At 29.2% G+C, this 16,724-nt stretch overlaps 2 protein-coding genes across 19 annotated transcripts in view; one reads left to right on the forward strand and one right to left on the reverse strand.

The window, feature by feature from the left end:
- The window catches only part of LOC141461438 (uncharacterized), a 603,016-nt gene extending 590,826 nt beyond the window's left edge, over positions 1 to 12,190 (forward strand). The window contains exons 17-24 of one of the 2 annotated variants that reach the window (XR_012462853.1): positions 1,776 to 1,844; positions 1,925 to 2,019; positions 3,401 to 3,493; positions 4,269 to 4,394; positions 5,664 to 5,716; positions 6,518 to 6,712; positions 6,792 to 6,907; positions 7,232 to 12,190. Coding sequence is in view for 1 of the 2 variants with exons in the window: in XM_074142577.1 (XP_073998678.1) it covers positions 1,776 to 1,844; positions 1,925 to 2,019; positions 3,401 to 3,493; positions 4,269 to 4,394; positions 5,699 to 5,716; positions 6,518 to 6,712; positions 6,792 to 6,907; positions 7,232 to 7,532 (1,013 nt within the window). In the remaining variant the exon portion in view is untranslated. The remainder of the gene's footprint in view (positions 1 to 1,775; positions 1,845 to 1,924; positions 2,020 to 3,400; positions 3,494 to 4,268; positions 4,395 to 5,663; positions 5,717 to 6,517; positions 6,713 to 6,791; positions 6,908 to 7,231) is intronic. The other variant, XM_074142577.1, reaches the window with a different exon arrangement.
- The window catches only part of LOC141461393 (uncharacterized), a 561,940-nt gene continuing 557,259 nt past the window's right edge, over positions 12,044 to 16,724 (reverse strand). For all 17 annotated transcript variants that reach the window (XM_074142539.1, XM_074142471.1, XM_074142462.1 and 14 more), the window contains one exon: positions 12,044 to 16,453. In XM_074142539.1, the coding sequence (XP_073998640.1) occupies positions 16,156 to 16,453 (298 nt within the window). In that variant the 3' untranslated portion in view covers positions 12,044 to 16,155. The remainder of the gene's footprint in view (positions 16,454 to 16,724) is intronic.

A 16,724-nucleotide genomic window follows, 5' to 3' on the forward strand; every position in this document is an offset into this window, starting at 1 on the left:
AGAAAATAGAGTAAATCTCAAGTTATTCAGGCGGTTTTATATTAAGCTTCTGATTAGCCTTCTGGTTGGAACAAAAACTCTTCAGTTTCTTTAAACCAATTATTGTTAGGCCAAGTTAATAATCAGTCACCTTATTTACTGCTTGGCAATAATACGGGGGCTAAATCTGATCTGAAACTCACACAACTTTTCTATCCTAGTTTAGTGTGATGTATGAAAAATGATGGATGCAATGGGAACCCAATGGTAAATAGCTGATTAGGTGTTAACTTTGCATGCCAAGATTACAATTTATTTTGTTCTGACATTTAAGTATGAAATCGCTTAATTTTGGACAGGTAAAACACTGCTACGCGAATCGCATTAAAAAAGAAACTGCCCATTAGGCTCTTTGTATTATACAGATAAGGCAAACTATATGCGATCACCTAGTAGATGGTAGAAATCAATGAGTGCTTTGGAATACCGTTGATTGATGCTCATTAAATAAACTTCTCAACATATTTAGCATTAGCAGTCTATAACTGTCCGGCATTGTTATGCCAAACATTCACCACTAGTTGCCCATCTATTATCTCATTGCCCGGACAGTACTACCTATCTACTTATAGTAATTGCAGTGCATAATAATGCAATGCACTATAATAACCGGGGAAGGCATTATTATGATTATCATTACCAGATTTTAGATAACTATTTATCTTCTAGAGATTTATTCATCTCGGCGAAATAACTTCAACAACTTTTTTGAGATCCTATTTTATTTGAACATAATTATACTTTGAAAACATGACATTTGCCCCAGTGGCCCTAACAAGTCTCCATCCTATACCTACACCTGTCCAATCATTAAGAGTAATCTTAATGGACACAGCTCAGTACCTGTATATAATCTACTCGCAAAAAAATAAAATAATAATAATTAATATATAAATTCGAAAAACATGCATTAATACTATTCACGGTCTCGAGTCTCTAAATATTAATTTCTTGCAACATAACAGGTCCCGGGATCATTTAAATTAATTCCAACACCATATCATTAGATATCTTCTTCACATGTTTTTAGCGTTATTTTGTTCTTTTTTGCATTTTTTTTATTGTATACTTATTGTACATTTGTAAATAAAGGCGTAGATGCGTAATTATTTATATTAAAAAAAAATGCATTCTTGCTTGTCTAATAACTTCTCTTTATTCGTTCGTTGCTATCTATCTATTTAAACTTTAGCATGAAGATTGGTTTAAATACGTACATATATTATATATATATTGCTATAATATATATTCTACAGGCGTGACAATCATCTTATATCCCACAGAATAGTGTTAAGCCTCATTAACGTTAAAGCTTCTATAACTTCTCAGACAACATTCAATTTGACACAACTAAGTCAATGCCTTTTAAGTCCAATATTATTTACTAATATAACATTAATTAGCAGTATTTTTATAACTAAATTATTATTTTTTTTAAACTTTTTTTCTGTTATTTTTGTTTTTAATGAATATTCAATATGAATATTTCAAAAATCTCAACTTTTGCTCCCTTTCAAAAATTATCCAGGCAACTTCCGTTAAGAGTGGTGAGTGTCGCAGAATTTTTACTTTTGTTCTAAGGAATTGGTGAGCCAAATTTAGTATAAATCGATGCTGCTGAATGGAACCTATTTACTCATCATTGTCATGAGTTACCCTCTGTTAACCTGTGATGCGTGACCGTAGCTTTATAGTTTATGTTAATTTATTAATTTTAATTGTGTTTCAACTTTTAGACCAAAGAAGCAGTTTAGAAGAGCTTAGAGCACTAAATGAATTGCAAGCATTAAAAAAAGGGACAGACGGTAAGTGATTTATTCGATAGATAAATGGTACTAATAGACCGTCATAAAATTATTAAAGTATGGTAAAAATTTAAATCTAGGTCGAAACACAAATAATGCTGCTCCACCACCGACAGAGAGTACTATAATCGTTCCTGGTGCAGTAACATTTGATACCTTAGCATCTATGTCTGAAGTAGGTTTCATTACGTATATTTATTTAATTTTAATTGATTTAATAAAATTTATTTTATTCACAAACTTTTGACTTTTAATAATGTTCTCTCAAGTGTCATCAATTTGTAAAGAATAGAATGTGATAATGTGAATAAACTATGTAATGATGAGCTTAGGGTTCGCCAGAGACTATGCTAAACCTAAGTTACATTTACTCTGAGTGCATCGTGTGCTTTCAAGGTCTCCGAGTAGTAAGTCATTGTTAGTCCTATTAAGCAGGGATATTCACATTGGCCTTTTATCTTTAAAGAAGTAATTAGTTTAGTAACTGGTTCTTATGGGGGTTCTATAGAGTTAGAAGTTGGTCGCACAATGAAACAGGTTGATTTACGTTTTACTGTTGGACATTTCTTGGTTGGTATGGAAATCACTTGCTGTCAGTGCTATATTGAGAGCTCCTACACTAAACACATGCTTAGGGACTGCAGAGATGATGTATGCAAGTAAGTATTTAGGTATAGTGTGCGAACTCTAGCTCTCTTCGCTGCAATCACATTCACAGTCACATTAGAACAGTGGAGTTGATCCATTGCAGCTTTAGATAGCGCAAGGCTCGGCCCCTCAGTCTGCAGTCGAATAATTAAATATGGAAAAAGTTTGACTCAATGGTTAGTGCCCAAAACCTTTCCGGGTTAGTTTCAAGCCTTTGTTTTTCTTCCCCGACGTCTCATACCACTCACTATCCAGTGATGGGTAGCATTTGTAACGAGGAAACATCTCCGTAAGTTGTCATGATGAAAAAGCTCCAATTATCTTAGACGTTGGTTACTATTATTATTTCCCAATCCATGCTTGATGCCCTGAAATTTCTTTCTTTCTATGGATCTTTACAGTCCAGTGTTGTCTTTAACTTCTCTCTGGCATTGCACTGAAAAATCGACCGGCAAAAGCCTAAATTAAATACAGATGTGGACGCCTTTAACGTAAACAAAAAAAAAAATCATAAGCATTATGATCAAATATGCTCGGAGCTTGATCAATGGATGACCTACCACGCCCCCTTGGTACTCAGTAGTATAACTGGTATTGACTGTACTAATGTTGTTACTTCTTTCTTTATAAAATGTTCTGGGCGACTAAAACAAGTTTTTAAATTACTGAATTTCAGGAGGCTTGTTTATAATTATTCTTATATTTTAACCAAATGGATTAAAATCTCTAGGAAACCTTGTTTTTAGATTTTTTTTTTGACAGAACTAAAAATATAACAATCACAATGAAAAGATAAAATGAAACTTGTTTTTTCTTCTCTTTTTAAATACACAACATGTATGTTAACATAAAATGTTCTTTTTCCCTCAAAAAAATTATTCCATTTGCCAATTTTTAATGTGTTTTAGATGTCCGTGGTGAGTCCAGTAGGGACATTGGCATACATAAAAGATGAAGAAGCCATGCTAGTACGAGTTAACAAAGGATGGCAATATATAGCTGTGAGTGCTTACTATCCGTTGTAAATGATTTATATTTTATTGGTCTATTACAAATCTGCAAACGTTCTCAATTGGCCTTCAGTATTATTTAATCTAAAATATTTAAAAATTTATATGAAATTCAATTTTTTCATTCATCACCTTATACATAGCACGGCCTAACTTCATCGTGCATATTTTTACATAACTCTGTTTGTGATAACTCGGGGCTAAAAATTGGAAAGAAAATCAAAAGATCAATTAGAAAGTGATAATGATTATAAACATACACAACACTCACTCTAGAAAGCTAGCGAACTTAATTAACATTAAGATATAATAATATGTACACTAAGACGATATTGTGAAATAAAGATGGTGATTAATTATTATTATTATGATTATAATTGTTATTATCACGATTATTCATTATTATTATTACTTAGATTACTTAAACAGTCCCGCTATCGAGTTGAACGCTGAGCTCTAGCTACTAGGTAAACTAAGAGAGCTTTAAAGGTATAAAAATGCCAAGATGTTTCTGGCTGATGTACTATTATTATTATTATAAAAATAATTAAGCTAAAATTATGACTAAACAATGTTCCACGTTTAAATAATGTTTTGTCAAAACTCTTGATATAAGGCCAAGTCTTTGTTAGCGATACTTACAATTTATTTTTCGTATCTTATAAAAAATGGCCGCCATAATTGAATTTATTTCAATAACTTTTTTCTTGCTTCAACAATAACATTACAAATAAGCTAATATCATGCTGTTTGGTCTTAAATTTAGCTGGGCTCTTTAGTATCAACTACAACTGAAGAACCTCCAGAAGAACCCACTGAGAACTTAGGACCACCGTTTGAGTCTTCTAATTTAGTTAACAATGTTCCTGCTGAACCCATGGACGGACCTGAGGTAGTATTTATTAAATAAACATTTATAATAAATATATTAGCAATCAAAGCAGTTGAAATTATTCAATCAAATTTCGGTTGCTTAATGGTTAATCTGGATTTTGACGGGTGTATACACTATATCTATACAAAATAAATAAATAAATAAATAAATAAGCAAGAGAAGAGAATCAACTCATTGGTTTCTCTCGCTGAGGATTTTATTATTATTATTATTATTATTATTTTTATTATTATTATTATTATTATTATTATTAAGAAATACAATTACTTTTCGGGGTTCTATGTAATTGTAATGAAGTGTGTTAAGTAATTTCTTACCACCTACATTTGTCACCCCAAATATTGGCGCGCCTAGAAATTAACATGTACAGACACAACCTAAGGGGAAGAGAGCTTAGCGCTTAACTACCAAATTGTCAGTGCCGCAAAAAAAAAAAAAAATATGGAAGACAATATAGTCATGAAAACCAATAGGTAGAAAACAACAGACAATTTCACATTATTTGACGTGGGACCTTATGTTCAATTTGTAGAGCTGTCGAGCTACATAGTGTAACATGGCTTTTCGGACAATAGGCGTATAAAACATTGAGTTACTTCAGGCAAACGTACGTAAACAGACAAAACGTCAGCCATTTAAATGCCACTCAAGTTTTGTGGTTGATATGAGAGCGGCTGGAAAAAAAATTGGAACAAATAAAATAGAAACGATAATTTTTATTTGTTGCTATCTCAAAATATGTATGCTTTTTAAAATAATTCGCCAATTGAACAGATTGTGAAATAGATTCCTTTAAACAATTTGTTTTTGTTTCAATAATACTTCACAAAATTATAGTAAACATACGGAAAGGATAGGATGATGTACATATCTCAGATGATACCGCTTTATTTCATTCTAATAGTACTAGTTCGCAGCATTGATGTATCTCTTAAGTTTATTGAGTAGATTCGAACGCCTTGAATGAAAGGGCATATTAAAGTGAAAAATTCTTGTTCTAATTCCACGAAATTGTTTAAAAAAAAATCATTAAAACTTTTAGGGGGGCTCTGTTTTGGAAGGTTGCAAATCTTGAAAAACGTATTTAAAAATCATTCTTTTACATTGAACTTTACTCATAATGAAAACATGCATGTCACTAATACGTCCGTTAAAGGTTTTATTATAAATAATGTCCGAACTAACTGCCAGAAAGAGTTGCAGACAGCTAAGTTGTTACCTGCTAATTCTTTTGCTAGTTCAATTGTTTTTGTTTTTAATTTCCAGAAAATTTATTTCTTGTTGTACTTGTGCTGCTAAAGGAATGGCAACCGAAAATGGTAAGTATTTTTATGTTTTGAGAAGTTATAAGTGGTTTTCCTTAAAATTATATATTTTAACATGATTGATATCTTAGGTATTCTGTGTAGAACTTATTGAAATATGTTTTTTAATTTTACAATTCGTGAGAAGAAATAGCAAAAAAAACACAGGGTGAAATCACTGGTTTTAATAGTTTAAATATTGCAGAATAGCTGCTTCGTCTTATTAGGAGGTGCGGCTATTAAATAACGAGACTGTTGCTATATTTTATTTTATTTTTTAATTTTAAATGTATACATGATCCTCTTCAATATATCCCTCTCTACGATCTCTACACTGCTCATACCAATTTTCCATCGTTCAAAACAGAAGTCTTCTTCTTGACGCTTGCCGCTTTTTGTTTTACTGCTTCAACGCTATCTAATTGGTAGTTGGACGTAAAGCCCCGCCTGAAAAAATAGGCGATTACTTTACTTTTATTAACAGTTGTTCTTAGTTCAAACACTCATTGCATATGAGTGTAGATGTAGATACAATGTAAATACTTTTTATTATTATTATTTATTATTATTGTTATTATTATTTTGTCTCTAAGCCGAAAAAGACTTTCGGAATTAGTTCTTAAGATGCAATCATTTGGCAATATGAAATTGAATTCAGTATTCAACGTAAATCTAAGTAAAGGATTTTTTTTTTTTTTTTTTTTTTTTTTTTTTGTAAGGCACTTAACTGCTATGGTCATTATGCCTTCTAGGATTTTTTAAATATGTAAATATGGTGAACATTGTTTTATATTATAATATTAAATACAAATTCAGTTAAGGTTAGCGGCATTAAATGAAGCATACACTGGAGGAATGAAAGGTCAACGAGGCGCAGATTATGCATGTTACAGACAGGCAAGAAGAGCCGGTCTGAGAGGAACGTTTCGGGCATTCTTAACATCTAGAATACAGAATCTAGATACAATCATTGGTAATACTGATAAAGACTTACCAGTTGTAAATATTAAGGTAATTATTAAAAGTGATGAATAATATTATGTGAAAAGATGTAATTTAGTTTTTATACTTCTTGTGTGCTTCTTTACAGGGAGATGTGTTATTCAATTCCTGGAAGGACATATTCAAAGGGGATGGTGCTTATTTCACACAGCAACCGAGAATATACAGTTTCAGTGGGAAAAATATACTTACTGATTTTTCATGGTAGGTAAATTTTATTTTATTATTTCCATAAATTTTAGAATTAGTTAGATAAGTTACTGTGGTTTTCAAAAATACTAACTTTGAGTTTTATTTATCAATATTGACTTGATAATTAAATTCTTAATTGCTGGGTATCGGTTAAAAAGTAAAGTGCCCAATATTTTCTTTTAATAACTTAATGGCGACGTCAAGAAAGTAAAGACGCAAACGGTTTTGGTTTTGAAATAGTGTAGTAATCCGTTTTGAAATCAGCGCTCAGTTTACTTATAGTATATCTTATTTATTCTTATCCAAATTAATTGTATCTTATTTTGCCATGTTCAGGCCACAGAAATACATCTGGCACGGATCATTGGCAAATGGTGAACGCGCTGTTGATGAGTACTGTGAAGGATGGGAATCTGATTCAGTTGATCGCGTTGGTTTGGCCTCATCGTTAGCAAGTGGCAAATTACTAGGCCAAGAACCATTAGCATGTTCGCATAGATTCGCCGTATTGTGTGTTGAAGTGGCAACAGTACAACCAATATCTAAAAAACGACGAAGAAGAGAACATGAACGAGAATTAACCAGAAAAGAATACGATTTATTCATAGACTATTTATTAAGTAATGAGACTCTCTGACAGAGAAATTAGTGGCTAATTTAAGGGAATAAAGTATTTTGACAGTCTAAGAAATTAAATTAAACTGCAAACAAACAAAAAACAGAATATCTATGATAATAACATTTTTTTTAAAAAAAGAGAGAGAGGAAAAAGAGGAAAACAAAAAAGACTATATTAATGCGTTATTTGTGAAGAGTGAATGTGTATGACCGTCAGCCATGATGGGTGTAAAACAGCTCTATAATTACTAGGTTTGTTATATTTTTATGAAATGCAAGAAATAATTAAACAAAAATAGAATGTAAAGTTTTGTGAAATCCTTCCATGGTTTTTATAAGTTAAGGACACTATATTACAAGAAAATATTAAATGTTTCAGGGGTGGTACTATCATTTAAAAAAAACAAAACCAATTGTTATCATTACTTGTATGTAAGTTACTTTGTTCCTACTCAGACTCAGTTCAAAATTCAAATATACTGTGCCAAATAAATGTTAAGTTCAGTAGTATAATGACTACTTATAAAATGATTAAGCACTATTTTCATCAATATTCATTAACGAAATTATTCTGAATAGTTACAAATACGAACGGAGATTTATATGCATGATTTGTTAAATTATTTTTGGCTATTAGAGATTTTTAGATAATCTTGGTACTGATGACTAGATTTTTATAAAATTTACTAATTACTGTAATTATAATTATAAACCAATCTTACCGAACTTTATAAAATTTACCTTTACAACTTTTATCTATAGAGTTCGGCGACATCAGCAAAAATAAGAATTGACTTGCTAAAATTTATCAAAGACTGAACGGACCTCCTATTGTACAACTGCCAGGAACAACGAATTTTACAGTTATCTTATTGATGGATAAATCTACAGCTTGATGATAAATCAACATTTTTATTCAATTGTATCATCGACTCTAATCACATTTTAGAAATACTGAACTCATATCCACTTTCTGTGAGTGCTTCTGTATTAGTCGTAAGCTATTAGATTGGCAATTAAACTCTTGAAAGATACGTAGTGTGAGCTATATGTATAATTTAATCAGTATAAAATTACCTAGAACGAATTTTTTAGGGCACTACATTACATTAATAAACACTCTATACGCACACTATATTGCACTAAATCTTAGAAAAATGCCTTTTTCTACGTGCGTATATTTCGTAAATTTTATTATTCAATCGGTATTCAGACATTGTATAATAAAAATATGCATTGAGTTCACTCTATTGTGATATTACCTCACCAAGTAATTTAATTTTTTAAGTATTTTCTATCTTACTATGTTGTGTCATACTTTCTTAATAATGAAATGCTTTAAAGTGCTTTGTAACTTGCTTTGATTATTCTTGTATTAATTCTTGTCTTATGCATTTATGACTTTCGAATGTATTTCCGTTTCCAAAACTTCCTCCTCCTTTTCCAAATATTCCACATAGGATACATCAAAATTCTAAATTTGACTTCCTAATTGTACTTTAGATGTGAACCTATCTACTCCGTTTCAATCACTGCTGTACCAATGTGGTGTCCTTTTAGTTTTTATGGTACTGCTCAAAATAAAAAACATTCTACTTCGCACTTCTTAGCTTTCATAGTTTATTAAGTTTTATTTTGTGTTCTGTGTTCTATATTTTAAATTATGTTCCGTTGTTTACGTTTTGTACCAATTTACGGTAATTCGATGCTGTTTATTAATTTTAAAATAATTAGATAATTCAGTGGTTTCATGTTTTGGAGTACCTCTGCTCTGAAAAAAGATATTAGTTACCTTAAATTTGGTTTGTTACATTTTTGTTTCAAGTCATGTTTGCGTAATTTTATATAAATAGAAAGGTTATGAAACAAGACAAACGGTGTGGAGAGAAGAACTTTCCCATTTTTTTTATTATGGGGACGAGTATATTGTGCGGTTTTTCTTTTTGTGTGAGATCGTCCTAGTGATGACTGTTATGGAACAGGCAAAGTCCGAGACGATATAGAAATATCTCTACCAAGTTCGGGTCACATCAGACGGTTAGCGTCGTTCTCTTAAATGATCTTTATTTCTTCTAGAGTTTGGAGTCGATGCTTGTAGACATAGAAACAACTACAGTGAGTCAAACTAAATCTTGCAATAAATAGTATCATTAGACTAGGTAATGATACTTTATAATGATGATTAGTCTAGCATCATTAGTATCAATTATTATTTTTGTGTCCTTGAAAATTTTGTTTAATTTATGAATGATAAATTTTGAATTTACTAATCAAGAAGAGTAATTCCTGAACAAATTAACTGGAAGCGAGCAACACTTTGGACATTTTTTTTTTTGTTTTTAATAATGGTTTTCCAGATATAGAATTCCAGAATGACGGAATCGAAAATTTTCAGAAATTCAAAAAGAATTTTTGAGCCATTCATATTTCATTTGTAAAACATTGCTAATCTATAATATTCTAGGTTAAATTCTTAAAGTAATCGTCATTAATTATTTATAAGAAAGAATTGATGTAATGATAGTATTTGTATGCCGAAATCGTGTAAAATTCTCCTGTCGCTGTAATTGTACAATTAGTCCCGACAGTTAAATTCATACCTGTATATCTTAAACTCCGTGCTAAATACCTGCAAATTTTTAGGGTGATACAAAAAATACAACGTTCATAATTATATTTTATTTTTTTATTGTAAAGCAAGATTTAATTTCTTTTACTTCAGTTTATTTTTAATAACTATTTTTAAAAAGCTAAAAATTATGAAATAGTGTTAAACCACCCCTTGAGTGTGTAAGATTAAAAGTGAGAAAGATGAAAATAAACCATCGAACACATTGCGGTTGTGAGAATTTAAAAACATATGGATAAAATAGAACATAATACTTCTTAATAATATTTTTAAGAAAGCCTTTTGGAAAAAAGATTCCTTTTTAACAAATAAATAATGTAATTTATTGTCCTGGGAAAAAATTAAAAAAAGGACTTTTTTCAATTAAATGTATTTATTTTTGTATATAATAATAACTTAAAGGAATAATAATAAATAAAAACCAAATTAAAATTACTGAATTTGTTACTTATAATGATCGTTTATTAATTTTTGTCCCAAAACTACGTGCATTCGTCTTTCTCTCTTCCCCAACACTTTGTGTAAATTAAATTTGAAACTTAAAAAAAAAAAAAATTATATATAAAGTGTATAGAATTTTGTATATTATAATATTAAATATATAAATATAACTGTTTCTATAAACCAAAAAAATTAAGAAAACTATTAATGTATAGCAGTGCAATAAATTCTTATTCTCTTTTCTTGTTTTAAAGAAACATATAAATAAATGTTATTGTAAAAGAGTGTGTGAGTTTGCAAGCGAGAGCGAATGAAAACAGATTACAAATTTTATTAGTAAACGATTTAAATTTTAATAAGTGGAATCAATAATAATTGTAAAAATAATCACTTAAAAAAAATAATAGAAACTTATTTTTCTTGTGAAAAAGTGTTATTTTTTGTTCATTTTTGCACAACACTGATGCAACTGAACGAAATTTGAGACAACGCTTTTTTACAAGAGAATGTCGAGAGTTTTTTCTGCAACATTAAGAACACTAGTAAAAGGTAGTTAATAAATGTAGAAGTAATATTTGCTAAGTTTCTTTTCTACCCTAAGCCCCAAATTTTAGCCATTGCCTTTGATGTTCACAATACAAATTTATGTTTACTGTTTCTTTTTTTAAACATAAAATTCATTTCAATGTTTTTCCGATTCAATTATTTGTTGTTTAATCACTGTTAGTGACTATTTAAAGTATAATTTATACTTTAAGACTAATTGTATAATAAATTTTGTATGGCTGAAACTTGAAATACTGAACAACCAATGGCATTGTTGTTTGACAAAAAAGTAACACTAACTATTCATTGATTTTGTTTTTAAAAGTTGCAGAAAAAAAGTGTTCTCCCTCAGCCCCAAAAAATTTAATGAATAAATTTGCTTAATGTAATACTGAATGTAGGCCTATTTATTTATAAATATAAAGATTGCTGTGCCATAAGTTTATTGTATTAATGATAATAATAATCGCAGAAACAAAAATGAACTCATAAATAATATAGAAATTGATGTTCAGAGTAAGAAATCGTTTTAAACTTTAATTTCAAATAATTTAGTACAACGTTAATATCTGCGTATTTTAATTTTTTTTAATTCCAGAAGTTCATTAATTTTTTATTTTAAATGTATTCCTGTTATTTATTGAATATAAAATGTTTATTATAAATAGAATTTGTTACAAAAAATGTACAAGGTGTAGTAAAGTATGCCAAGGTGAAAAATAGTTCATTATTGGGAAAAACATTGCAAACAAGAAAAAAATGCTCCAAAATAGCCTGTTAAATTTATAAAAAAAAAAAAAGAAAAAACTCCTTACCTAACAAATTGAAACAATTTACCTAATTAATTGTTATTATAAAGTCATCACTGTTAGTGTTTTAATTTATTATGTTTATGTTACTCGTTTTTATTAAAAAAAAAAAAAAGTATGTGAAATGTAAATATTTACAGCGATTCTTTGATTTTTTTAATTGAATGTTTCAGCTAATTTCCTTCCAGATGCTATAGTCGGTTCAGGAGCACTCCTTAAACACATGAATAAATGAAGTTAACAAAGAACTAATCAGTCTTAACAGATAATGCAATCTTTAACATAGTTTGACCATGCTAATGAATGTCAGAACCTTCTTAAGTCATCAATGATATTTTCAATAAAAATGCAATTTTATTTCATTAAAACCTAAAAATTTCTAATAAATTGCAAGTTTACAATTTTCAAGTTCAGGTTTCAGTTCTTTTGTGGTTTTAAAAATCTTAATACTAATAATATCCCATAGATTATTCACAAAAATCTCTCCAATTTGACATTTTCACAACTCAGCCAATACGGATCTTATAAAACAAAAAATTGAAGCCTTGACTATATTCTAACTATTGTGCAATTTAAAGTTAGTATCCGTCAATCAATGCTCAATGGTCTCCTTGAAATCACTTTTTTTTTTGAAAAATACTAACAAAAAACTTTATTGGTATAGAATATTTGTTAAACTAAACTGAATTCTATACACAGTATACATATATAAAATAGTCCAGTATTTACTTGCTTGAACGCATGAGAGGGAGAACTGTGTGTACAATAAAATTCCCAAAAACGAAAAGTTGCTAGCATTTCAAATTTGATGCTACATAGTCTGATTGAAACCAACACGATGAAAAGGCTTTCATATAGATCCATAACCGTGTACAAATCTAAAATATTTTTTTCGCAATTTTCTTTTAAGTCAGAATTATGTTAAAATCTACATTAAGTCTGGAAACATTTTCCACGACATCAACTGACGTTGCTTCTTCATACAATATTGTGACCACCATTGCGGGCCATGAAGACCGAAAATATGAAGTGCAGAGAATCTACTATTTCCAGCAGTCATCTTGCCCTAATATCTTGGGAAGTTTCATTTGTTGTAGTAATTCTATTACTAGGTATATAAAAGGGTTCTTGCTGGTGTGGCCATCGATAACTGAAGAGTTATGCCTATCTAACGGATTCTACATTTCATTTCTTTTTGAGATCTTATTAATTATTAGAGGATGCTTATTAACACAATCGATACTATTATTACTTTACTACTTTTTACTACTTATCGGCACTATTACTTCTTTTTATTCACTCTCTTTGAAAGTTAGAATTATCAATCTTATTTTCTATTTTATAGAATTTTTTCTTTAATTATATTTATAAGATCAACTCATAGAATTTTTATCTTATAGAACTTCAATCCTCCATTTATCGACAGTTCAAAAGTAATTCCGTTTTCCTCAGAAAAATTCTAATGTTATAATACTTTTATTATTTTTACTTTCTCTCGCGAGGGCAGCAAGACTTCATTATAAAATTCCCCATTTTCGGTAACACCTTCTTTCAATATCTGTTGATTCCTCTTCTAGTTGATTTTTTTTGTCAACCTTTCATCCTTCAAGGATTAATTAAGAAGAAAAAGATTAATTTCTTCCAAATAAGAGTGATAGTAACAATATTTTAGTAATCTTTTAGTTTACTAGTTTTAGTTTTAGTTATCAACAGAAACGTATACAAATAGGAAATGTTTCTATTAAATAAATTTTACTGAAAATAGAATGAAAGAATCACGAAATGATTAATCATATGAGAGCAAGACATAGTGGTTGTCACAAATAATAGAGACTGAAGGGTTTCACCAATCAAAAACCCAATTTTCTAAAAATTAATATGACATTTTATGGCAAAACTAGGATCTGTCAGTTGAAAGATTATTTCCATTAAAATAATCCTAAATCTAGTGAAATTCTACTTTATCGCAAAGAAAGTATCTGTATATTAGAATAAGGTATGTATAAGACGGTAGGTAAGTAGACAAAATATTGCCTTAAAAAACCTTATTGGACAATATGAGCCTAATAAAAACAGCAAACTACATTCTGGATTCGAACCCAGAGTTTCTCGTAGAAATTCCATTAAACTAATTCTGTCTCCATAAATAAAAATAATTATGATAACATTAGAAGCGGAATTCCTTCCTTATAAGAGCCTCTTACTGGTAATGTATATTCATGTCTATACGAGAGAACTCTGTCCGGAGCCGGCAGTGCTCTTCTCTGGTCGCCAGTGACCTCAGATGCTGGTTTTCTTAAAAAAAAAAAAAAAATCAAGTAGAAGCTGCCAGCAGGACATAATTAGCCGCCAATGGAAAAATGTACTTACTTTCCCATATCTGTATTACAAGTTCCCATAATTAAGCACTTAAAGTTAATCCAGTGTACGTTTGCCAAACCATAAGCCTTATTACCTTACATGTCTTAATTAAATAGTTTTTTAAAATTATATTTCTTAATGAGCAGTTGAATACCATACCTGCACACTGTAAGATGAGTACAAATCAGTGCTGCTCTTGGTGTATGTTATGTAAACTACAAAGGAACATTTTAACAACTTAAAATTCATATTCTCTAGATAAATATGGACTTATAGATAAAAAACAAAAAAAATCAAAATGTTTAAATAGCTGCTGAAATTCACTGTCATTCATAGATATATATATTTATAAGTACAGTAACTGTTTATTTCATATCAGTTTTACAACACAAAAACTTCACAGGTCAAACAAATAAAATAATGTTATAAAGTTTTAGTATTTACACTTATCATTCATTAGGATAATAAAGATAAGTTATATTATATACATTTTTCTTTTCACTTAACCATTTTGGTAACAAATTTTACATAAATACTAACGGATTTACTACATCAAAAAAGTAGTCCATTTTTTTTTCTTAGGGAATACAGTTTATTTAATAAATCCAAGTATTTTACTGGACATTATCATTACTCTTAATAATTAAAACTCACGCACCAAATAATAAATTTATGGCACATCAAATGAATTATTTATTTTAATCAAAACACACATTTCATTGATTTCTCGTCACGTTTATTGAAATATAATTTATATTTGATTCATTTGTTTGTTATAGTTCTATAGTGATTTATAAAAACTATGACTATCTAATACGTCATTTATTTACTATATAGATTTTTGTGTTCAATACTTGTAGTATAATTAAGTTCAGCTTCACTCACATTCACTCAAATATAGGATATCTTCTTGCTTTATACAATTAGTTATTTACTTATTTATTTATCATTATTTTCATTTTATACACCCAGAAAATAAAAAATAAAGTAAAAAAGAACTACTTCTCTTCAAAATATAAAAATATCCCTAACAAAATAAAAAAACTTTATTAAAAGCATTTAAATTTATGAATTCATTCAAAACAATAATCTGAACTAAAATAAATAGATGATTTAATTATGAAAAATATTGTCTACTTCAAATAATATAACTCAATAGTAAATTTTGCCACAATAACTTTTTTCTTTTATTTGAGTTAATCATTATTTTTAAACAAAGATTATCTATTTTATTTGAAGCATTTTTTTTACTTTCTTAAAGTGCATTTTATTAGGAGTTATTGAACTCAACTTTCAGGAAAATGAGAATATGTCTTAAATTAAAAATTGGTGAACACATTTTATGATGAGAAAGCCTTCTTGCTGAAAGGAGCAAGTTTTTGCCTTGTACTGCTTTAAATAAAATGAAAAAACTCTATATTTCAATATGTAGATATATTAAAAATAAAAACAACGGGACAGAAAGTGGTTTAAAAAAAAATAAAAATTACATTTTAAATATTAAAAAAAATAAAATTAGGAATCATAAATTAGGCTTAAACATAGGTGTTTACGAACTTTTAAATCTAATTATGCAACTAGAGTTGGCAGTTTACACTTGGGAAAAATATTTTTGATTGGTTAAGAAAATGAAAATTATTTCCTTATTTTTTCCCTCATTCCATTAAAGAAAAGTATAGAAAACAAGAAATATTTCTATAGTTCGTCTTGTTTATCCGGTATAATTTTAAGTCTTAAATTTTAGTTGTGCTCCTTTTTTAATGGGACAATTAATGTACCATTGCCCGCTTTTATTAATATTTATTTTGAGAACTACATTTTTAAATATTTAGTTCTCATGTTTTTTTCAATATCTGTCAAGCAGTGTCATTATTAAATATACTATCCAAAAGTTCTGTATATTCCATTAGTGTTAATTCCTTGGCCAGTTCTCTACGACGTCTTCTTCGAACACTAGAGGATGATGCAACTTCAATACATAAGACAGCAAATCTGTGCGAGCAAGATAATAACTCTTGGCCGAGTAATTTGCCACTAGCTAACGATGACGCCAAGCCAACGCGATCAACTGAATCAGATTCCCATCCTTCACAGTATTCATCAACAGCGCGTTCACCATTTGCCAATGATCCGTGCCAGATGTATTTTTGTGGCCTAAGACAAAAAAAAAAAAAAAATTAAAGATGTTTCAAGATTAAAAAGTAGGTTTTACATCCAACCTAATCAAATTTACTCGTCATTTAGTGAATGTTTCATTACGAAATTACAACAAATAGTGAATTTCTGCGAAAATTTTGGCCGTACATATCACTAGATTAGACAATACAGTTATATTACATCTATTCATGGGAGACATTACATGTGGAAGTTCATTAGCACGTTTTCAGAAAAGAATTCTGAACACCAAAAAGTCCGCTTGATATAC

The sequence above is a fragment of the Rhodnius prolixus genome, unplaced genomic scaffold (genome assembly GCF_049639745.1).
Source record: "Rhodnius prolixus isolate KJV_2025 unplaced genomic scaffold, Rpr scaffold_1, whole genome shotgun sequence".
Taxonomy (NCBI): Eukaryota; Metazoa; Arthropoda; class Insecta; order Hemiptera; family Reduviidae; genus Rhodnius; species Rhodnius prolixus.